Consider the following 25,148-nt stretch of genomic DNA (forward strand, 5'->3'; position numbering starts at 1 on the left):
TTAAAGATAAAATCTGAATTATGCCCGCTTCGAAAATTCTTGATCACAAAATGATGGCAAAATGTTAATATAATAAGATAAAATGTATAATATACTATGAATAAAACAAAATATTTCCTATGATAAGTTAATTAGGTTTTTTTTTATTAAAAAAAACGCTCAAGTTCTTAAAACGCTGATTTCTTTATAAATAAACACATGAAAAAAAATATACAAATTTGTCAGTAAGTTATTATAATGATTACGTTATTTTAACGTGTGACAAACCCCATAAACAGTGTAAATCAATATTTACGCGTGACGATTAATAAATTAAATGCAAATATCTATACACAAAAAATATTAGACTTGGTATAATATTTACATGCATATTGCATGATACCAATATTATATACATACTCGGAAAGTATTTTATATATAAAATTCTACTTTGAAAGGAATACACTTTGTCAATTATAAAAAACTAAATTATTTTTTTTTCTAGCCGAGATACAATGATTAATTTAGTAAACAATTAAAAATATTATTTTAATTCATCACGTTTAATTGATTTGAATTTTTTTATTGTTAGTAAATTATTACCAGTATTCAAGTCAACTTTAGTATATATACGAGAGAAATGCATTGTATTCAGAAAATAATTTACAATTATTGCATGTACTTTTATACAAAATACTTGGAAAGGTTAAAAAAATTGCATTAATCCTACTATTATTTCAGTAGAAGTGCATCCGGTTATAAATCTATAAAACAACTTGATATAATAAAACCAAATTATATAATGCAATAAGAAAAAATGTCATTAGATTAGATTAATATCTATTACAATTTACAACCATGCAGTATACGCATAAGTAATATCCAGGGACATTTTTAACACTAAGCTTACGGCTTTTTTCTTTGATTGATCAAAATATACAATTTTCTTATACAAAGTACAAATAATTTCATACACGGATTATAGTTTACCGTTATAATTTTTTTAAATGTATTAATTATATAATAATTGTAAGGTCTGGGTATAATTTATATAATAATTTTCAATAAGAAATAGTAAAATAAAAAATATGGACGTATCAAATATTATGAGGTACGTGTACTTTTAAGTGACCCATCCCTCTGTAAACAATAACATTTTTTTAACCTTATAACTTCTAACGTTTTTATCTAAAAAAATAATAAACTAATTAAGTTGTGTATAATTAATTTTAATGATGTATCAAAAATAAATCAATAATAAAAAAAAATATCATATAACAAAAGAATATACATAGATAGCGTAAAATATAATATTGTAATATCATCATAAACTCAATTGTTCATAATATTACCTTTTATAAATATAATATGTATAGTAATTTATTCTTTATATTTTATAAACCCTAAAAAAATAATAATGTTATATTTTATATTTTTATCGTATTACCATCAAGCATATTCCGCAATAACTTCATAAATTGTATTTATTTTTTAATTAAATCAACTTAACACTACTATAAAAATATTTTTCTTTCAATCCATTCATGTAATAATATAAACATTATACACGTTTTAACGAATAATATACTGGCATTATTGGTTTAGTATAAACGTAAGAACAATGTCTTATGTTTATGTTATTAGTAAATTCAAAAATGTTGTGTACTTGTGTACCAAATTGGACGCAATAATTTTAGTACCTACCTGTATAGATAAGTTCATCATATTCTATGTTTATATTGTATGTAGTGTAAAGTCTGGATTTTATATCACGTGATATTCGTACGCTAGCAATATATAATAACAAATATTTTTACACTTTAGCACTTTCGACTACCTACCTAGTAAGTAGTAAAAGTGTATTCGATATTATATTCATGTACATTAATATCAAAATGTAGAACCACTATAACAGGAGTAAAATGTAGGCAATACGAAGCACTACAGTAAAAAAAAAAGAAAACGTGCATCGAAAAATATCTAGGAAAATATCGTTGTCATCGTGCACGTGGTTTTCCGTAAAGACATTTAATTTTAGTACTACACCGCTGTAGTACCGCCAGCGTATATAGGCTTTTGAAATGTACCGCTCGTAAGAATAAGAAATATTATTTTCGCGTCTGCTTGTTACACGTATAACATACACAGTGTCGAGTGTTCGGAAACATTCTAAAATCTAAAATATGTCGAAAACCGTACAAAACGATGTCAAAGTTACCAGGCACACGATATGTGCATTACGCGCGTACCTATATATATTACAGTGAAACTTCCATATAACGAAGTCGAATAAGCAACAAAATAAATTCGTAATGTGGAGGAATTTTTTAAATAGAATAACGTATTCATTAACAATGAAGGAGGTCATAGTTCTTAAAAATATTTCGTTAAACAAAAAATGTCGTAAAATGGAAGTTCGTTATATGGAAGGTTCACCGTATAACGCATAATAATAACACGTCGTCGATGTGATGGTATGGTAAGAAAACTGACTCTCGGAGAAAAAAGGAACCATCGAAATGGATGAGATTATAAATATATAGGACCCACGGCCTCTGTTACAGATGATCATTGGCGTCGGAAACTTGCGGAAACCTCGTGCATATAACCCTTATCGCGGCACGGACACTTACGACGACATAATAATAACGTGTGTATACCTATAGTTACTGTGTGTACAAAATCATGTCGTTTTTTACGGCGTGCCCACCTGACCCACGACCGAAAGCAAAGCACACCCGCGTACGGAAGGACGGACACACTGCAACCGTAATAACGGTTAGGGGTCGGACCGCAACAGTGCTGCAGGGGTATATATTTATATATGTGTGTGTGTGTGTAGTCGGAGGAGAAGTGGTGTGACGCATTGTCAGCGGCGTGGACGAAAGGGGGTGGCGAGAGAGGACGTGTGTAATTTCGTCGAAACGACGGAACCCTGCACCGCGGAGTAGGCGACGGCGGCGGCGGCAGTGGCGTGTTGCATGTTGTGTTATGGAAATAAATAGCTTTCAATCGACGAGCAGAGCACAGTCCGTGTCTACTGGTGGTAGTTGCTCGTATTATATTATTATTATTATTATTATTATATACACGACGACGACTACAACGACGACGATGTGCATATACGGCGATGTGGTGCGGTGAGAGGGGGGGACGGCGGCGTGCGTGCGAATAGGGGTAGTTGGCGACCGATGCGGCGGCGGTGGCCTTCCCCGTCCCGCAATAACACGACGACCCTCCTCACCCCTCCCAAAATCCACGACTACCCCACCGTGTAAGCTTATATATATACATTATTGTGTGTAGGGGTTGCGCGCGCGCGTATTCACGTGTATACTGTATACGTACGTGCGTGCGTGCGTGTGCGCGCACTCGTGTGCGAGGGGCGCGCACGACCGTACGCCCGCCCGCCAACGCGGCCACTGCCACCGCCACTGCCGTCGCCGCCGCCACCACCGCCACCGCGCAACAGCGGGGCCGCAACAGGCGCCGCCGGTGGTGGCGCGCGGTGCGCGCGCACCCAATAATAATCACCCCCTTCGATAGGGCGACACCCCCGTGGCGTGAACGGGGTGGTGGGGCGTGGAGGCGACCGCAGCGTCTGCAACGGCGGCGGTATAAGTGCCGGCCACCAAACATTTCCAAACGCACTCGCGTACCAAACACTTCGTCTAGTCGCTTCGGTGCTCCTCTTCGCGCTATCTCTTTTCTTTTTTTTTCTCTCTCTATCTGTCTGTCTCTCTCTCTGTCTCTGCCTGTCTATCTGTCTCTACTACATCATCTCTGTCCGTCTGTCTGTCTGTCTGTCTGTCTGTCTTCCTATCCACGTTATAGGTTCTAATCTTTTTTTTCCTTAATTCAAAAATAATTTATTCTTTTTTTTTTTTTATTATTATTATTTTTATTTATCCTTCCCCGTTGATCCCGCCGAACCATCGCGATTCGTCCGTATTTAAATCGAGACGCGAAAGTGCGATCAGACATTATTATTTTTTGCGGCAGACGACGTTTAATAAACCGTGATATATACATTAAAAAAAATTAACCGTACGAGTTAAAACCAGTTCCGTGTGAATATTATACATATTTATCGTAGTCGACACGTCGAAATATATTGTTAAAATACCGTCTCCGTGACCGAGTAAACAGCCGGCCCTAAGGATCTCGGATGACGGTTGGCCATGCCCCGGTACCTAATGCCCAAGAAGTGGAAGACCGCAGTGGCCAACGAGTGTTCGTGGGACTACGACAGCAAGCGGCCGTCATCGCCGCCGCCGCCGCCACCACCACTGCAGCAGCAAGCAAAGCACAGCGGTCCGCAATGGGAACCACCGGTTACCGTGCTCTTGCACCACCATCAGCACCACCACCATCAGCAGCATCACGCGTGGGGACCGTCTAGCCCGCCGGCTGGAGCCACCGCGCCGAGTCCGCCACCGTGTTGCACCGGCACAGCTTTTCATTATCTCACAGGTACTTGATTTTTTTCAGCTTTTGCGTTATTAAAATAAATAATATGTTTAGGCCATGTACATAATTATACTGTATAGAGACGTCAATCATCAATGTATAATTCACTGTATTGTACTATATTGCTGTCGGTGGAAATACGATTAATCAGTGATTTTGTTTAATCCTGTAATTTCTTATCTTATCTACGCGCAATATTAAAAAAAAATTAAATAAACAAGTAAAACCAAACACGCCAAGCACGAGTCATCCGCATGCTTAGAAATATCTAATATACGTTAACGACAGTCTCACAGTAAATATCTTTTCGTGCACTATTATTCAGAGCCAAAAAGAAAATACGTTTTTTAAATTGTTTTTTTTTCAATAATAATTCGTCGTGTATAATATTATAATATTTTCTATTATGTAGATGTATAATAATTTAGTATAACGGAAGTAAAAAAATATCGTCTATCTTATTAATAAAAAAAGTTTACTTTTTTTTCTATTCTAAACCCTTATTTATAATATTAAACTATCCATTTTTTGTAATGAATATTTCCATAATAAAGTAGGTATATCGAGTATTGAAAACGTATAAATAATAAACTCGATAAATCAAAATGAAAAATAAAAAATGAATAATTTAAATAAAAATATAAATAATTGATATTTTCATTCGGATTGATATCTAGTGATATTAAACAAACGTTATATTTTAATTAAAACAAATGATAACGTTAATAAGTCCTAAAAATAAACAAATGTTTTACTCAGTTTTCTTTCAATTATACAAGCCGCTTGTCATTTTATAATTATATATGTATTTTTTTTGCTTTCGTATAAAAGTATATAATTAATTATAGTTTGAATTTAAAACAATGAATAATGATAAATTAATTACTTCGTCAAATTTGTTTGAATTATGCATGTAATGCTGCTGATAAAAAAATTTATTTTGGATTTAGGTATATGATTTTTAAATTTTTTATTCATTCAATTCTCATATTATCGAATTGAAAAAATTGATTCCGAAATCGAACTTTATTACTTAATTTATTTTTTTAATATACATTAAAATATCATGTTTCATTACGTAAATTTATTATCAACTCATTACAAAAAATATTTCGATAGTATCTATTCACGAATTTAATCCGTGAATAAAATTATGACGGAAACGGTCGAACCGAATAAATGTAGAACATTTTTTTTTACCAACGTATACATATTATACTATAAAAAAAATATTTTATTTTGTTAATGAATATAATACCTCGTATATTTTTACCTCGTAATTTTACAATGTTTCTCTCGTAAAATAAAAAATTAAAAGCATAACATAAATTAAATTAAATAGACTTCCGATACACGATTTGTCGAAGCTTTATAATAGTTTATATTACCTATGTATGTACGACAAATTGATTTTCAATTTTTTTAAAGCTTTGCCACTATCTCATGTTTCCATATTTTTTTTCTCGCCACTATGCCTGTATATATAGAGTACATAATCATACGTATATTTTATATCTATTATTGACAAACCGTTTAGGTTTACAGCGGGTCCCATTTGGCAACAATATAACGACGAAAATAAACCGAATCCCAAACCCTAGCGATACGCATACAGATATGAACTTTCCTCCCCCCTCCACCTGCGCTTAGTGTGTTGGGGAGGATAACATGAGATATGAGCAAGGCAATCCGTGAACGAACGACGAAGAGGGTGCCGATCGTAAAACGGTTTTTGCACCTATAAATCGTGATTCCGTTTCCTGGAGTTTGAAAATAATAATAGTAACAATAACGGTGCACCGAATTTCCCACCTTTTTCTTCGAATATGTATAATGTATATATAATAATAATAATAATAATAAACAGCTACCTGTGATCACGCTGATGGTTCATAATACACAATATATGATAATTTATGATAAGTCTATATTTTTTATTTACCTACCCTTCTCTCAATAAAATAGAAAATACGAAATTACAATAATATGTGGTCTTTTTGGATTTTTTTCGTCCTATTTAATAACACTTTTTGTGGATTATCCCGAATGAAAAAAAACCACAGCAACTCGCGGTTGTTTAAAATTATCAAGGGATCAAAATATAACCACGATAACTTAATTTTCCGTTAACGGGTAGTATATATATATTTATATATATTTGAAGTGGACTTTTGACCCATTAACTTTCGTCCATCGTTCACGTCCCGCCCACCCCTCCATCGTAATAAATTTGTAATATTTATGTCGAAAAATATCGTTTAAAAGTTACGACACTGTTTTCTAATAACAGTTATTATTATTATTACTATTATGTAACCGACGGCTACATGAAGTTTATGTGACTAAATCGACAAAACCGCCATTACTGTACGATATTACGATATTACGATCGTATTATTATTCCGATGTAGTCGATGGTATACCTATTACAGAGGTTTATTCTAAAATGATTCATCTAAATAAATAGCGTTTATTTGGATAATTTACATCACTCTAACAAATCTAATTATAATGTGTTATAATTATGTCATCGTGCAGTTTGTATATACACAGCGGCGAAACTTCTACAATTAATACATTTATATTATTATTTTTCCAATCACGTATACTTTTTAGTTTTTTTTATAACTTTTTATTCGAAAATTAAAAAAAAAAAACACAAACTGTTACCACTGACAGTAAATTTAATAATATTTATAGTTAAGTTGAAAAGAAAAAAATATTTATTTATCTTATTATTCCTGTGGCCTTATGGAACAGTAAAAGTATTCCAGTATATTTGTCAATATGTATATAAATTCGTAATAACGTCCTTACAGCGTAAGAATCAACTAACTCTATAGTATTCAAAATTACAAAATAAAAGTTTTATGTAATAGTTGCTATTTTAATAACGATTGCAAACATTTGAAGTGCAGATAATATATTATAGTAATACGAATATTAATCCTCATCGCGTATCATACTTAGACTAAATCTCTTTCTCTCGTTTATACGTATTCGATAAATATAATGCGATGTTTCGCTTTCAATTCGCCAACTGCAGTTTGAAACCACACATTTACATAGTATAAATCACAATATACACCTCACCACAGTTATTTCGGATGATAATTAGTTCGATAATATATTATTGCAAACGAGTCGATAAAGAAATACGTATATATATTATATTCTCAGTCAGCATGTATTGCTATTTATCTGTATTGCAACATAAGAGTGATACGTTATAGTTACCATAGTACTATACAATGGCATAACAGAGAGATGTTGATCTACAGTGACTATAGATTATAGTATAGTTTATACCTTTAAAAAAAAAAAAAATTCTATAATATTACATAACATATAGGGTGCACCTATAATAATTTGCGTCGTGAGAAATTAAACACACGATCACGGCGACAGCTAGTAGGTAGCCTAATACTGTTTTATCGTATTGTTTGTCGATAGCTGATGAAGTCTCTTAATAATTGCAGTATTAATTATAATTGGTATTGGGTATCCCATACATGGTTACGTATATTCGTTTTCGCGGATTGAATGCGTATTTACTATTGGCGCTCGCGTTTTTTAACGTTTGTTTCGGCAAATTATCGAATGAAAGAGAGAGAGAGAGAAAAAATTAAATCGCCGGTAACCCGTTTCGGCGATGACGGGGTGGGCAAACAACGAGCGCGCTCTGATCGCATTAGCTAATGGATTATTTCTTTGCGCCGCGTACACACACGCGGCGGCCGTGGTCGCGAACAATCGGAGCGGAAGAACCGTCGGCAAAATATTTCCCCGAGCAGAAGAGATAACATTGATGCGACTGTACCGTGGCACGCTGTATAATATTATTATAATATAGCCGCAGCGGAGTACGTGCCCACACTAGGCCAGTACTTTACTTGCGTCGGTGGTGGGACGCGGGCGAGGTAGTGGGAGATGTGGGCAATACGCCATTATATTATGCGAATGCCGAACGCCGCGAATCATGACGTTTCGTTATATATTATATCCAATACCCATATGTACCTACCTAAGTGCATAATAACACTAATATCGTAATAATATTGTAAAGGGACCGCACCGCGAAAAACTCGGCCGTCGACCATATCAGTCAGATGTTTATATATAAATATGTTATAATTATATTTTTCATTCGCAAACTCTTCGATTTGCCAGAGAGTTTTATAAAATAATAATAATGAAATATGATATTCCGATCTGCAGTTCATCGCGCAACAGCGGTATACATAGACGGTATTTCGCGATTGCTTTTTTATTTTTTCCATAGAGTACGAACCATAATAATTATTATCATCCCGCCGGAGCCGTACAATCAATTTGAGAGCCCCTCGTCACCGACGTCTGCATCGACGACGTGACAATGCACGGCAAATCGCATAATATACCTCTACCTACAATAATAACGTTATACTACGGGATATTGAAAATCGGCCACCGGCGAGGGTTGCTCTCTCGCCGCGCGAAAACAATACGTCATAATAATATTCGTGACGGCGAGTCCCCGGGTGAAGAGGGGTGCGGGTATTGTTCGAACTGGTTTTTTTTTTCGTCATCATCGTCCGCGTGTCACGGTTCGCATTTTTATCCGCACGAGGGGAACGTGATTGCAGGGGGTCGAAACGCTTTTACGCGCTTGTTGCACTCTGCAGCTCTCGTCGCGCGCGCGATCAACAGCTGGTCGATCTCGGCACATATAGCTGCTGCCGCTGCCATAGATCGGTGTGTATATATTATATATATATGCACACACGCGCGCATGGCATATAACTGGTTAGGTGTATACCTACTGTGGCTGCCTCAATACGTATAGGGGCCGTGAACTTTATCGGAGGGGTCGTGAATCCGGAGTAGAGTATAGAGAGTAGAAAAAAACACACACCCGCGAAGGGATGTACCAGGGTGAAGAGGTAGGAACCTATATATATATATATATATATTGTATACTAAAACAGTTTTAAACACTGCAGTCTGTGTGTGTGTGTGTGTGTGTGTGTGTGCATATATAGGGCTCCTGTCGGTAGCACCTGGCACGCGACCACCGGAACAATATGCGCGCGCGCGCCCCGACGTCTATGAGTTATTATTTATAATACACACACATAGGTATAATTAAACAATTGCAGCTGGACAACTGGTTCGCGTATTATATAATATATATATTGTGCGTGCGGTGGTGTCGGTGTAACGGGAGCCGTTCTGCCACCGGTCGTCCGCCCCGCGAAGAACGGGAGAGGGCGAGACTCCTCGCCGGCCGGTGCAGCACCGCTATGTTATTATATTATATATATTATAATAGCCGTCTGCGAGTGGGCAAAAACCTAGCCGGTCGTCGAAGTAGACGCGTGTAGACCGCTGCTGTTGCTGCAGTTGTTCGCGGGGGGGACACGCGCGTTTACGGTCGCCACGTGCAAAAACACGGTGTTCGTATATAATAAGCCAGCACAGCACCACACCACCCTCCGCGCGCCCGTCGATTTTCCGTACAGAGTCCTAAAGTCCCGTTGACCATGCCAACTGTACGAACACCACCTTGCCTCCAATCGATCCGATCATACGCTAGTTCCGCGGGTACAATTTTAGCGAGGAGGGGGGGGGCCAAAATAATAATGGTACAATAACGTACAAATAATATAATAAGGAAAAAAATAAGTTAAATAACTATAAGGGTAGTTAAAGCTTGAATAAGGAGTGTATAGGTCTGCGGTAATTATTCCCAATACTTATAAGTTATAAGTTCTGGAGAATATAATATAATTACCTACCATAATACAAATATTAAATCCACACTATTATGCTCCTGATTAACAAATGATGGCTATCGAGGTCGTGTATTCGTGAATTCGATCAAGTAAACCGTATAATAAAATTTGTGTATAAACTTTAATATTAATGTGAAATTTATAACAATCATGCACCTTACCTGACTCACAGCTGTCTATGTATTATATATTATTTATTATTATACCATCAAATACGACCCGTGTACGAACTTTAGCTGGCACGTAGACAAGAAATATATTATTAAAATTATTTTTTTTTATGGTGAATTAAAATGAGATTTTCATTAATTGTCGTTTGACTTTTTCGATTTTGTTTCTACGTGTTTTATATAATATAAACACGTACATTAAACGTTGATTCCCCTTCGCCCAAAACTTACTTAACTCTCAGAGTTCAGGCTCTTCGAAATGATTAATTGGTGATCCCTGTCATATACCTACCTATATATACGTGATAAGTAATATCAAATCGTACTTAGACGTAAAAAATATACATAAACGACGCATCGAACGGTAACCTTAATAGTAATAATAATATGATGTGTTATATAAATAATAAAATATATAAAGCGTTTCTGTCTCCCGCGGCGACGCTTATACTCGTATTTTCATCCCGGAGCTTTGCGCTTTGCAAACAAACACTTGACGTGACCGACGTTTATCGGTCGTGTTTATTCGTAGTTTTTTCTGTGCATATATACATACTACATACATATAATAATATGTATATTCAACGAATCCTGAGAAGACGCGCGACCGTCTTAACATTTCCCGAGTTTCATTGGTATTGAACAAATTCAAATATTATTCAAATATACTATACATACCTAATAATAATAATAATAATTATTATTATTATTATTATTTTGCAATAGCAGTAGATGAGTCGATACAATCATTCCGTTGCGATTAAATGTTCTGTGTGTTTACCCGTTTAACGAGCCACCACCGTCGTGGAGTCGTCGTAAGTTTGTTTGAAATATTATACGAATTAAATTAGTTTTACTGACGTTCATGCTTTTATAGTTGTCACAGAACACACGCGTGTTTGGCAAAAAGTGTACACAGGACATGTACGAATACGTTGTAGGTACAAGACTTAACGAATAAAAATAATAATAATAAAAGTTTTATCATATTGAAAACGTTCTACTTCTATATAATATACGTTGAATCTATTTTCTGCAGTGGCGTCTTATTCAACCGTAATTTTACAACTTGCCTTTTTTTCATCGCAATTCACAGTTCGTTTAACCTTTTATAAATCGACTGATTGACACCGCGTAACACCACCACCACCACTGCCACCTACAGTCTTCGCCAACTCTTTAGGGATTTTTCATCGCGGTCGTTTATTCAATTGTGAAAGTAAATAAATATTTTTATGTTATTATGTTTAGTGTTTACTGCATATAAGCATATAAATATATAATATATTATATAATATTTTATTTATTTGCACACTTAACTATATAGCCGAGAGAATTCGAACAAACGATTAGGATCACAGTATATTGATCGACCACGGCTTTTGTATATTTTTGTCGAGTGATGTATGTCTCGGGAGGTTATTACTGCAGCACGTATTAAACAAAAACGCTTCGAACGACAATAATAATATCTGCTTTATATTATGCCATCTACTTTATACGTTTTCCCCACACGCGCTGCAGTATATACGTACCTACTTACGTGTACCTACGTATACGCTGGTAATACGACATGTAAACACAGCCGCTCTTCCAGGAAAAGAGTCACGGGCCATTTGTACGGGATTATTTGGCTATGACATTTTTACGTTTGCCAAAGGTCACGGGGCCTTACGCTTTATAGTGCCATTTGGAAAGGAACGGTTGCATCGTCGTGTATTATAAAACGTTTTTCTTGGTTGGGCGCGGCGGGAGAGGGCACTAGAGGGAGAAGAGGCTAAAATAAAAATAAGAAATGGGAAAAATTGTTGTCTGCGTTTAGAGCAATTTAAAAACGAGACATGGACACGCGGAACACAAGAGGGGATGGTTTTTCTCTCGGGCAATCTAGAAAAACAAGATTTGCTCCCGCCGCCGCCACTCTATCCTCAGGGAATTTATATATAAAGTTTTTTTTTCTCTCGTTCTATCCCGTATATTTTTTGCTCCCCTCACCTAACCCATTTTATACCTTAAATAGGTCCCGCGATTCTCCAAGCAAAAACAACGATTTTTCTTTTCCCATTCTCTATCTCTAAACTCCCTGAACGGCCATAATTGAAAGTCTTAGAGGTGATATTGTATACATTATATTTTGAAAACTTTTAAATTTCTTTTATTTCCACGCCTGCCGCCGCCTGCATACTTACAGACTTGCGGACAACACTTGAAACCGATTTCAGTTCCCTTCGAGTTAAAGATCAAATATAATATAATAGTATTATAGTCTTGAAAAAAAAATGTTCATCATTTTTTCCCGGCGTTTGTCTTGGATCATCTGTCCCTTAAGGCATAATATTATAAACTCGCGTTGACTATACACACGCGCGCGCACACACACACACTTGTCCTAACTGACTAACTGAGCACAACAGCGTATTTAATTAAAATTCGATTTACCCACTTGATATTTCGCGTGTCTACAGAACCGTAAGTGCAACTTTTAAATAAATGTTGGGATTGGGTAGGCAAGAGAAATTAATTTTATTATTTTTACAATAATTCTATTGACACGCGGACTGTGTAGGAAAATAATTTATTCTCTCCGCCGCTCACATTGCATAATATTATCATTCTTACTATCGCATTTAAAAACACGTCTCGTCCATAGTAGACTTATAAGCATTGTAAAAATTATTATTGGGTATGACATTCTTATCTTTAATAAACATGCACTCTTAGATAAACGTAACAGATAGAAAAAAATAGGTTCAGCACTTTCTGAGCTTCACAGCTGTAACAGTTTAATCAGTTGTGTTCAGTTGTGTAGTCTTATACACTCTTACAGATGATACAAATTCTAAGTACTCTAACGATACGTTAAAATCTGACCGTCTGAACAACGTCAACCACGGACTAAGATATATTATATCTTAGTTCGTGACGTCAACAACAATATTACTGTTTACTATTGTGTAATCGTGTGCGTAATAATGTTATCGTACACGCAGAACCGCGACGGACTAAAAATAAATCATACCGATAAGACGCACTGGGCCGCGGTCGTCGTCTATCGCTAGTCACGTCGCACTCCCGTATTTTCGCATGTGCGTATCGGTCCAAAGAGGGGACTAGAGGACGCGCTTGCGCAAACGAAACGTACAGACTAAGATTCTAAACTTCTAAAGGCTAAGAGGCGGTCGAGCTTTGAACACGGACGATATCCACAGAAACCGGTGGCGGTGGTTTGCATAATATGGATAAACGGTAGCAAATCGATCGCGTCTGGTGGATAAGTACATTTTATACCTAATTATTTTATGTTCGTTTCGAATTGTATAAAATATACAGTTGAGTTTCTCGACTCGTTTTCGGCACGAGTCTCCCCCCTCTCCTCGCCGAATATAAAACGAAATGCACATGCAGTTTTTCACGACGTTCCCACTAACGTCGCATAAGAATGATGTACCTATATAGTCGATCCTACGAGGGAACCGATTTGCTATATACCTAGTTTTAATCTCCGCGGGCCCATCTCCGTCCGCTCTTCTGCGGCGACAGTAACGATAATAATTTATCATTATATTATCGTAACTCGGTGTACGCGTTGCACACACAGCCACCAGTAATATTCGCATGTACGCGTTCGAATTCAAATGAAACGACGTGACAGGTATCACACGTGTTGATCTTCCACCTGTTGGCCATATGTTTTTATCCTGTAGACATCGATCCCCGCACGCGCCACACCGGCACCCAGTCGTCGTGCGGCGGCGGCGCCGGTATATCCATCGATGACTGCTGCCGCCGCTGCTTTATATACACGGTCCCCGAGATGTTTTACAATAGATAACGAAATAATAATTAATCTCTGATCCCTTTTCGTCGCGATCGAATGATCATAAACTGTTATTCTCAGACATCGTCGACGTCATTTTATAATATCATATTTTTTTTTCGTCCGTTCGTTGATGGTAGTACAGTTTCAGTATAGTCATCAAGTGAATACGGATTGCAACACCGTCACCAGTTCTGCCGTACTATGTATTTCTTCAAACCGACTAAAAGAGGTACTCGTATGAGACAATATTAATTATGCGTGTTATTAGATTATTATTATTATTATTATTATTTTATACAATATTCGTGATTGTCTTTCGCGTCGCCCAACGAGTTTTCCGATGCTTTCGCGGTTTAAGTTTCTAACGAACCGCGTATACGACGTCTTTCTCGAACAAAAACTTGTCTACATTATATATCGTCAGATAAGTCCCGGCGAATAATTATAAATCGTTCGATGAACGTCGCCGTTCGCGTTTGATAAAATAATTTATTAATTGGAACGCTTACAACGATTACAAATAATAATAGTAATAATAATAACATTTAATTTTTCTGTTCACGAATAATTATAATTTATTTAATCGCGGAACAATAATTATTACTTGTGAACGGTTTTGTGAATAAAAAAATGAGATTATAGTGTGACTGGAGGAGGGGTACGGGAAAACATCCAAGTCTGCAAACAATCAATTAAAATTAATCAAGTAGCACTTCATTTTCTCGTTTCATTAACAGCCTCTGCGCGTTGAAAATGTATCGATCTCGCGGAACGCATAAAACGCATTATATCGGGAAAAAGTCCATTATTATTGTTAACACCCGAAAGTACTATAATATTATAGTATGTACAAACACACACATACACACTCGCGGACACCAATAGGTACAATAATCGTGTCGGTTATTAATAAAAATCGACTGCATAAATAATTCATTACATGCAAATTGTTTTTCCGACGGGGTTTTACACCACCATCACCACATTTACCAATCGGATTAACGATACTGCGTGGCACGGCACGGCTGGTAATAATAATATCGTTCTCATTTTCCAAAAGTCCCAGGAACAACTGTGCAGTAGGAGTATTGAGTTACCGACACAGGTGAGTGGTATATTTAGTACATAAATGAAAGGATTCCCCGTGTAACTATATTATATACCTATATTATTTACATTTTGTAGAAAATATGCAAATTTACATGGGCCGCCGACCGTCTATATATGCCGCAGAATAGCATAAAATGTACACAAAAAAATAGGTAGTTTTTAATCCAATTTCTTTCAAACGTAAAAAACGTCAACGTATTATGTATTTGTTAAACTTTATGATAATGATAACGTATCACATGGCATATATACGTGACTCGAAATGTTTATGCATATTTCGGTCAAGACTTTATTTTCATATTCTTGCAAATCTTTATATAACTTATACCAAATAAATTGTTATTTGTTTTAATGTTTTATTATCTTTCGTAATTATACAAACCACGATATTGTAATATTTTTAACGAACAGTAATCATTATTAAACGCGTTTACATAAAAAATTTAAACGAAAAACTGTTTTAATTTAAACTATATCTAAAAAAATGTCAACACCACAAAGTGTTTGATTTAATTTGTATTTTTCCGGTACATATTAAATTAGAGAAATTAAGAAAAACAGTGTATGAGAATAATGATAAGAAACAACTGTCTTTGGTTTGACGAGGATAATAATAATATTGTATTATTTTGTTTTTTAAAGAAATATATATTTTTTTACCGATATTATAAATGGCGCTGGTAGACATAAGCGCTAAAACCAAATAAGAAAAAAAATAAATCGTATCATACGAAAGTTCCAAAATCCCAGATACCTCTGTGCTTCATTCCAGATATTAAATTTATAACTACATAATATATCATTTGAAAACGCCAAACGTATAATTTTAATCGAAAAATGTATTATCTGATTAGGATAGAGCTTTACAATTTTTATTTTATAACATTAAAATATTATTAGAACTTAGTCAGCATTCGTATTTCGTGTAAGCTGTAGGAACCATAGTGACAAGAGAATTTATAAAAAAAATTACGAATAAAGGAGTTTTATGCGTTTGGTTTAATGAACATAACTGTAGACGGTTATAATATAACACATAATATTATGTAATATACTATTATTATTGATTATTTACGGTTTTAAATATTTTTAAAAATATATAATATAAATTTTGGTGTGAATATCATGTTTTTTTTACATCTTTGAAGTCTATATCAAATGTACATGAAAGGGTAATCCATTAAAAACATGATATTATATATTATATTTTATTTCTCTTGACGAGTGCAGCCATTATTAGTCTGAATCCATAATCCATTGAATTATTGTAGGTACCTGCAGTGGCTGTAAATAGTGGGTACCACAATAATACAATATTAATAGCAAACGTAATATAACAATATATAGTTCAAAACTATAATTATACCTTATACACAATAAAAACTGAAATCGTTAACCAAACGATTTTATTCGACGCCCTCTATTCCACACAGATATATTATTATTTATATACACCTACTTGAGACTGTACTCGGCCCGCGCCACAAGTTATACGATAAACGACATTAATAACTAATATAATATGTACTTTGGCATAGAAATTGCGAATGACTTGTTTGGGAGGGGGAAGCGCGTGCAAGTGTGTACCTATAGTCGTATAAGGGTTCGTGGAAAGTTTTTATTGTTTGCCGAACAATCGATATGACTTGTGCATTGGTCTTCTTTTTCTCTTTCTTTCTCTCGCCCCCACCCCACCTAAAAATCAAACTCACCCTCTCGTTGTACGTGTGGGTACATTATTTTTTCACAATAATTTCAAAAACATGAGCTCTATAATACACGTCAATCCAAAACACTCTACCTAAAAAATAAAAAAAAAAAAAGCTCAAGACGATATCCATTAGGCTAATTTGCCGTGACCGTGGCCCCGCCGACTACTATATTATGTATATATTATAATATGTAATACCTATAATATATATAAATACGGTCTACCGTCTAGTGTCTAATACGCAGGAAAACTATCGGTTCCTGTAGTACCTACGTATTATACGTGCTGAACCACCTCGACTTTTTATAACCGCACATATACTTTATCGACTGCAGCAGTTATATCGTTAGACGCGAATATCATGATATAATAATATTAATACGTGGTTCTCGACACGCCGGCGACTCGACGAATGTATAACACGACACATAATATCAAACTATTCAAACCTGCACGTTTAATCGTAGTGATAAGTGTAAAAACTACCCCTATAAATCCGCGGGGTCGTTACATATGGGATATTATTAGTATTATTTAAAACGATGAAAACTTACTCTGCAGCTAGAAATTATAGAACCTAATAGTGTCCTAATATACTCTTAATATAGCTGAAACGAGAAAAATAATAAAAATAATGCTAATAAATACGGTTTAAGAAGTCTTGATTTAAGTACAAATGTATTTTTAAAAATATTGATCAATCATATTTAACAAAATAATGCGTTGTTTTTGTGTAGGAATTTATAGTTTTTTTTTTTTTTTTTTTAATATTATTATTTTATACAGCAACTACTATTATAAACGATACAACATAAATTAAACATAATATTTATAGGGTATTTAATGTTGATATGAAATCCTATTGACGTTATTCATCCACTTTCGTGAAACAAAACGGATTAAAATTTATTGTACAACGAAGTGTTTAAAGTGGGTTATTTTCCGGGACTTATTTTTTAAATATTTAAAACCATATTTAGTCGTTACGCGTTTGAAAACTATTTCTGAAGGGGTTGTTTAATATTCAACGTTCGTTGCACGAATATTTCTGCACGAAAGTAATTAATCAGACATCAATTAATAAATAAAAATAATTTTTTAACGTTTTAACGACGTTAAATTTTAACATAATATATTACTATAATAATATTATATAATACAACGAGTACACATAATTGTCGTGAACAAAAACGTGTTTTTTAATCCTGAGACTATTTCACCATAAGAAATCTCTTGAAGACGTTCATTATTCACGACTTAAAACAACTATTATACTAAACATTTTTATGCTTCGCTCTTTTGTCTCGCCGTTTTTCCAGCCCACGCTTATTATTATTTGTTCTGCGTCGCGTTCTTTATTATTCGTTTGTATTCTCGCGATAGAGTTCACAATGGGTTTACTTTCAGCGTAATGAACACGGACGGCGGAAGATTCCTTTTAAGTCTAATTATACGAATTTACGTCGAACGTTTATATAGATTTGTTCGCATATCGGATGTTGTTATTTCGCGCGTTTGTAAAATTTGTTTTTATTTCTATACGGACCGGACGATAAAACACGGCGTCGAATAGCGTGCTTAAGTTTTTCGAGCCCCTTGGCAATTTTATTTTGACAGCTTCCTCCGCGTGACACTGCCAAACTATAGGCAAAAACTAAATTTATCATTTGACGCACATAGTTATCGTTACATTGTAAACCATAAAATATTATAATATATGATACCCAAGACCGCGGTATAGCCTTCGGGTGTAAGTCTCAAACTCTACATAAAAAGACGTAAGAAAATAAATTTTTGTCTTCTAGTACACCGTCACTGTATTTCACGGTGTATTCTGTGTGTTTACGCGTTACCGTGCGGTATACCGAGAATTGAAAACATCACTCAACTACTTCGATGTGTCACGTATGACTAAGTGGCTATTAAATTTAATTACGTATTTTTAAGACTATAACTAGTGAAATCGTTGTACCTATACGATATTTATTTGATTTGGTGCGAACAACAAGATTCTGAGCCGTTATAACGGAACCGTGATTGCTAAATTTCAATTATAAAGTCTAATAATCCTACTCAAGGCATTTAATATGTTGAACTGTTTACCATTACTGTCATCCATCAACATAAATACTATAATCACTTCATCGTATTGAGAAATCTCCAGAAATTTAAAAATGTTATTTCAGCACGGAAAAGCATACTTTTTGCACACGCTCCGAATAAAACTTGTAATAAATATTATCGTCTAATTTTGTGTTTATCGTGAGGTACCGGTTAGTGGTTATTAGTTTATTACGATGTTTGGTCACTGTTCTCCGACCGCCGGATAATAATCGTAAGTTATAAAATGTTTGTTTTTCTGCTTACAGAGTATGCGGGAACCGTTAAGAGCGAATACCAGACGGCCGCCGACGCGCAGTCGGTGGTCGCCGCCATGCCGTCCGCGCGCGAACACCATCATCAGCAACAGCCACCGGCGCCGCCGACGCCGGCCACTGCAACACCGGTGCTCACAGTGCTCCAGTATCAGCGGCCGCGGACGTACACCAGCACGGGCGTGGCCCTGTCGCTGCCGCCCAAGAAGAAGGACATTTACCGGCCCTATTCGCTGGACGACCACAAGCCTATAAAGTGGCCGCGGCCCGAGGAGGACATCAGCGCCGCGCAAGCCATACTCGACCTGAGCGCATCCACGCCGGTGGTCGTCTGCCGGCCGCCACCGCCGCCGCCACCGGCGCCTCAACAACTGCAATCACCTCCGCCGCCGCCGCCGCAGCCGCAGCCGCAGCCGGTCACTCAACTCCAACAACCACCGGCGCCGACGCCTCAACAACAACAACTAGTGCAAGTCGTACCGACGGCCGTCAAACAGGAATCGTCCGAACAACTGCAGCAACTGCGCCCGCCGCCGCCGTCCATCCCGTTGTCCACCGTGACCACCGTGACGACGACCACCAGCAAAACGGTGGCGTACACGTACGAGGCGTTCTTCGTCAGCGACGGCCGTTCGAAACGCAAGTCTTCGGCGGCCGCCGCGGTCGCTGCCGCGTCCGCGTCGTCTTCGTCTGCAACGGCGGCCTCGTCGGCGCCCGGCGAAGAGTGCGCCGTCGACGACAAGTCGTCCGCGAGCGCGGCCGTCGTGATCGGCGCCGACTTTGGCGCCGCGACCGCCAGCCGCCCGTCCAAGTACACGTGCTCCGAGTGCGGCAAGCGGTACGCCACGTCGTCGAACCTGTCCCGGCACAAGCAGACCCACCGGAGCCTGGACTCGCAGTCTGCCAAGCGGTGCAACGTGTGCGGCAAGCCGTACGTGAGCATGCCCGCGCTGGCCATGCACCAGCTCACGCACAAGCTGACGCACGCGTGCGGAGTGTGCGGAAAGATGTTCAGCCGGCCGTGGCTGCTGCAGGGCCACCTCAGGTCGCACACCGGCGAGAAGCCGTACGGTTGCGCGCACTGCGGCAAAGCGTTCGCCGACCGGTCCAACCTGCGCGCCCACATGCAGACCCACTCGGGTGACAAGAACTTTGCGTGCCCGCGGTGCTTCAAGTCGTTCGCCCTAAAGTCGTACCTGAACAAGCACTTGGAGTCGGCCTGCCTGCCCGTCGCCACCGCAGTGCCCGCCGTCACCGCGCCCGAATCGCCCTCGTCGCTTTCGTCGTCGTCGTCGGCGTCGTCACTCTCTTCGTCGTCGTCGTCGGCGTCGTCTACGTCTTCGTCGTCGTCATCGTCGTCGTCGTCGTCGTCGTCATCGGCCTCGGCCGCCGCACTGTCACCATCGCACCAACACCACTCGCCTGCGCACTTACATCTTCTCCAACAGCAGCCACACCATCAGCATCACACGACTACCGCCGAAATCACCAACCTCAACTTGTTGCGTCCAACGGTACTGCACACCGCCTAAACCGGCGCGCATGCGTGTCGAGTATTTTCTGGTCATTATTGTAATTTTTTTTTTTTTTTTACTATTTTATATTATTATATATATTTTCATGTCTTTCTTATTATCATATTCTGGTCGTACGTTATAGTCAATTTTTTCGGAAATCTTAAAAACCTAGTTCATTTTATTATTAAACGATTAGAGGTGGGTATTTTTTATTATTTTCACATTTAAACACTAGTCACGAGTTTCTAGTCAATTTCTATTCCACAGATAGTATTTATATGTTTATATTTTATGTATATTTTTTTATATTATTATTTATACCGTAACAACATTTCAACACATAAATATTCTATCGGTTTAAGTTTTACATTTCTTTTCTTTGCTTTTATTTTTTCATTCGCGAAAAGGGGCGTGCAATAGCGTGTTTTGTTTTGTTTCGGCGTTACAAGTCAATTTTTATTTGAATATATTATTACTATTATTACTATTACTATTTTATCTGTTTATTTTTAATCATATCATGTTTGAATTTTTTCATCAAACGGACATTATATTTGCATGAAATCTCACATTATTATTATAGCCTCTAAATAGTCTAGAAGTTAAATACAAATGTGCGGTTGGTTCCTAACCTTGCACAACCCTGTGTATAGTAAATAGTAATATTTGCCAGTGGTTGATTAATGCGTATATACATTATACATATTATTATTTATAAGCAACGTGTATTATTTAAACACGTTGAAGCGTGTTTTTTCGTTTTTTTTTTTTTTTAAACATATATTATATTGTATTATAATTTTAATTCTTTTTAATTTTAATTGGATGTATACACGCGTATATGTCAGAGTGTGTGGTCTAGTCATTTAGATTAAGTAGAGCTACTGCGAGAGTGGTATGAACTATACTAAAAATATATAAGAGAATGCGATCTCAAAAATAAAAAAAAAATTTAAAAAAAAATATTGAATGTTAAAAAAATAACGTAATTAATTATGTTATATTATAATAATTAAATAATGTATTTTGTAAATAAAACTTAATAGACACTAAGAAGTTTTTCGTATAGTTAAATAAATTATAATTAAAAGACTAAAATAAATTGTGGTAATTATGTGGTCATAATATCAATATGATATAGTCGATGATGGGTAAACTCCTAGTAAATATTACATTTACCCGCGTTTTTGTTCGAAGCCCAATACTTGAGATTAGATGGAAGAGATTAGAGTACAAAAACTGAGACACCAAAAATTGTTTTTTGTAGATTAAAATATTAATTATGTTACATAATATAGATTTAAGAAAATTTTAATATAGTGAAAAAGCAATAACGTAACCAACTCGTCTGCTCAATAATGTAATAAAATTAGGAACAAAAAGAAAAAATGTAAGAATAAAAAAAAAAGAAAAAATAATTATTAAAATATATTTCTTTTCGAATTTCAAATATTATTATTACTATATATTACAAATATTTATATTAGATGTACGTTTTCTCTACACGTTAATAAACACTATGATAAAATTTATTTTGTTTTTGTTTTCTTCTCTATCTATAATGTCTCGGTGTATATATTATTATAAATATATATATATATGTGTGTATGTAACATATATATTATATAAATAAAAACCTTTGTAAACTTTATATTTTTCGTCCAAAAACCTTGGACTCTCGTGTAAGATGTTTAACGATGATATACTTTTAAGGAAACTCATACATTTAAGTACGTATTCGAAAAGCAATAAAATTGTAGAGGGAGAAACGGGAGCGTGAACGTTAACGCCTTCCGGGAGCCTCTTGTAGAGCGTAGAGCAATAATTTTGTGAAACCTATAGCAATATATTATATCATAATATATTATTGTGTATTTTACATTTGTATTCATTCATTTATTTATATTATTATTATTTTAATTTCGATTTTTATTTAGATTTGGGCGGAGGTAATAGGTACCTATTATAATATCATATAGCATTACTGTTCGGAAGTGAATATTATTAGAACGACCTGGCGCCGCGTCCTTAATTTTGTTTATAATTGAATTTTTAAAATGTATTGAATATTATTTTTTTTTGTACATTTTTTTATTATTATTATTAAAATTATATGTCAACATATTATATATAGGTATATATAATACGTATATACATACGCGTGGCGGTAGATGCAATTATAATATTATTATTGTAACACTGCAGCAGCGCATTATAGTAGGTGGGTATAATAATAATGATGATATTTTTGGATGCCGTTTTTCAATGATCTAAAATAAATATTGTTTAAAAACACACATAGTGGCCTTGAAAAATTCGTTTTTACGACGATAACGTACCTACCCGAAAATATATATACATTATATATAGAGAGTGAAAAAGAGAATCATTTTTGGACGTTTTTAATATGAGACTAGAACAGGCATAAAATTCAGCACCCATAGAGGGTAAATTTTTAACATAAACACTTACTATATCAATGTAATTATCACTGTCCATTCACGATATCATCGTCGATATTCGGACGCATATAACCCGTCCAATTAATGACTAGTGTTACGATTTGAAAAAAAACAGTTCGAAAACTACCAATATTATATTGAAAATAATTATTATTTTTTTCAATAAAATATAGTTTAAAGACCACTTTTTTCATATTTTAACAGTTCCCGAGTACTAAGATGAACTGGAAGAGTTATAATAACAATAATATAATAATATGTAAAGTGTTATTACGATACTACAGCGGTGCCTCCGTTCGTCTATGCTTACAACGTTTTGCTGGTGACAATGTATTATTATAATAATATATGTACGCAATGTATTATTATTATAATGTACCCAGTCATTTTTTTTAATGTTTTTTTTTTCATTGTGACCGCGATTTTTGGGTTTACAATATAATATGACGTGATTGAAAATTGTAAGGCCGTGGAGTCCGACCACGTACGATTGTGTCGTAAATTGACAGAGCAAAAATATTTATATAATATTATATTATAGGCGTTAATAAGTCGTTCATTTGTTTGTTTTTTTTCAAATGAGTAGTCCAACTTAGAATATACAAAAATATAAATTAAAAAACTTTGAAATTGTTATAAACTCACGATTGAATATATTAAGCTTAAAAATAATAATAAAATTCATTAGCCGAATATAATATTATATATAAGATCGAAACGCAGTAGTTTTGCTCAATAATTATTATTATTATTATTATTATTACGTACGTGTAGAGTTTGTATGACGAAAATATTTTAAACAGATATATTATATTATGATTGTCCGTGTCGTATTTGTTTGGAGAAAATTATAAATTATTATTGTAATAGATTTAATGATGAAATAACAGTTTATTTATTTATTTGTTTAGTAATTATATTATTATTATTATATTATATTAAAATTAGTGGCAGCGAACATTTTTCGCATACCTATATTTTATTTCGTAGTGTTACGTTCTCAACAATATATAATATTCTTATTATTATTGTATATTTTCATAAATAAAATTATTAAATAGTTGAAAAAAAGAAAGTCGGTGTTCAATCATTTTCTGCCTTCGTGTATAGACTAGCTACTAATACCTATACCTATCGAACAATGGCAATGCTTATTTTTCAGGTTTTCGATCCATAATTAATAATTAATATTTTAATACGCGAGGCAATGCATTTGTGTGACGATAATACAGCAAATACTGTGCGTGTCACAATCTATATTATATGATTAACACGAATGACCGTCAACAGTGACCGCGGTCTTACCTGTGGGCTATGACCGCGGTCTTACCAGTGGGCTATGACCACGGTATATGAACACAACCGGATCACGGTTTTGCGGTTTTTCAAAGCCACCGCCGAACGCCAACAACTGCAGTCATCAGTACGGCGACAGTTCCCAGTCGATATTTTAATATTATATTTCTTCGCGTTTCAACAAGTTTTTCTTCGCCGGGACTGCAGCAATCGGGTTTCTGAGTAAATACCCGTATTATGCCTACGAACCTATATAATCATTAGGCGTTTCGCGTGCGTTTTAAAAATCGTTTTTTAATATGTATATAATATCATATAGATCGCACGTTATTGCGCATTATAAATCACACCGAAAAGCGTACGAAATGTGTATATATAAGTTGGGCGGCGCAGCTATAGGTCACACACAGACGACGTACCACAGCAGTAGTAGGTAATATATTATATTATAATATAAAGTGTGT

General features: G+C 35.6%; 1 protein-coding gene and 1 long non-coding RNA gene across 2 annotated transcripts in view; both read left to right on the forward strand.

The window, feature by feature from the left end:
• The window catches only part of LOC132931633 (uncharacterized), a 108,969-nt gene that overhangs the window by 63,943 nt on the left and 19,878 nt on the right, over window positions 1-25,148 (forward strand). The window lies entirely within an intron of this gene.
• LOC132922213 (sal-like protein 3) lies at window positions 3,595-23,488 on the forward strand. Its single transcript, XM_060985622.1, has 2 exons — window positions 3,595-4,452; window positions 19,404-23,488. Exons 1-2 carry the CDS (start codon window positions 4,161-4,163, stop codon window positions 20,939-20,941), a joined length of 1,830 nt encoding a protein of 609 aa, XP_060841605.1. The 5' UTR covers window positions 3,595-4,160; the 3' UTR covers window positions 20,942-23,488.

The sequence above is a fragment of the Rhopalosiphum padi genome, chromosome 1 (genome assembly GCF_020882245.1).
Source record: "Rhopalosiphum padi isolate XX-2018 chromosome 1, ASM2088224v1, whole genome shotgun sequence".
NCBI classification, from domain to species: domain Eukaryota; kingdom Metazoa; phylum Arthropoda; class Insecta; order Hemiptera; family Aphididae; genus Rhopalosiphum; species Rhopalosiphum padi.

What these genes read in the sequence shown, in the direction of transcription:
- LOC132922213 (XM_060985622.1), top strand. Translation starts at nt 4,161, where the DNA reads ATGCCCCGGTACCTAATGCCCAAGAAGTGGAAGACCGCAGTGGCCAAC. An exon ending in AGCTTTTCATTATCTCACAG is followed by an intron (nt 4,453 to 19,403) that starts GTACTTGATTTT and finishes TTCTGCTTACAG; the next exon opens with AGTATGCGGGAACCGTTAAG.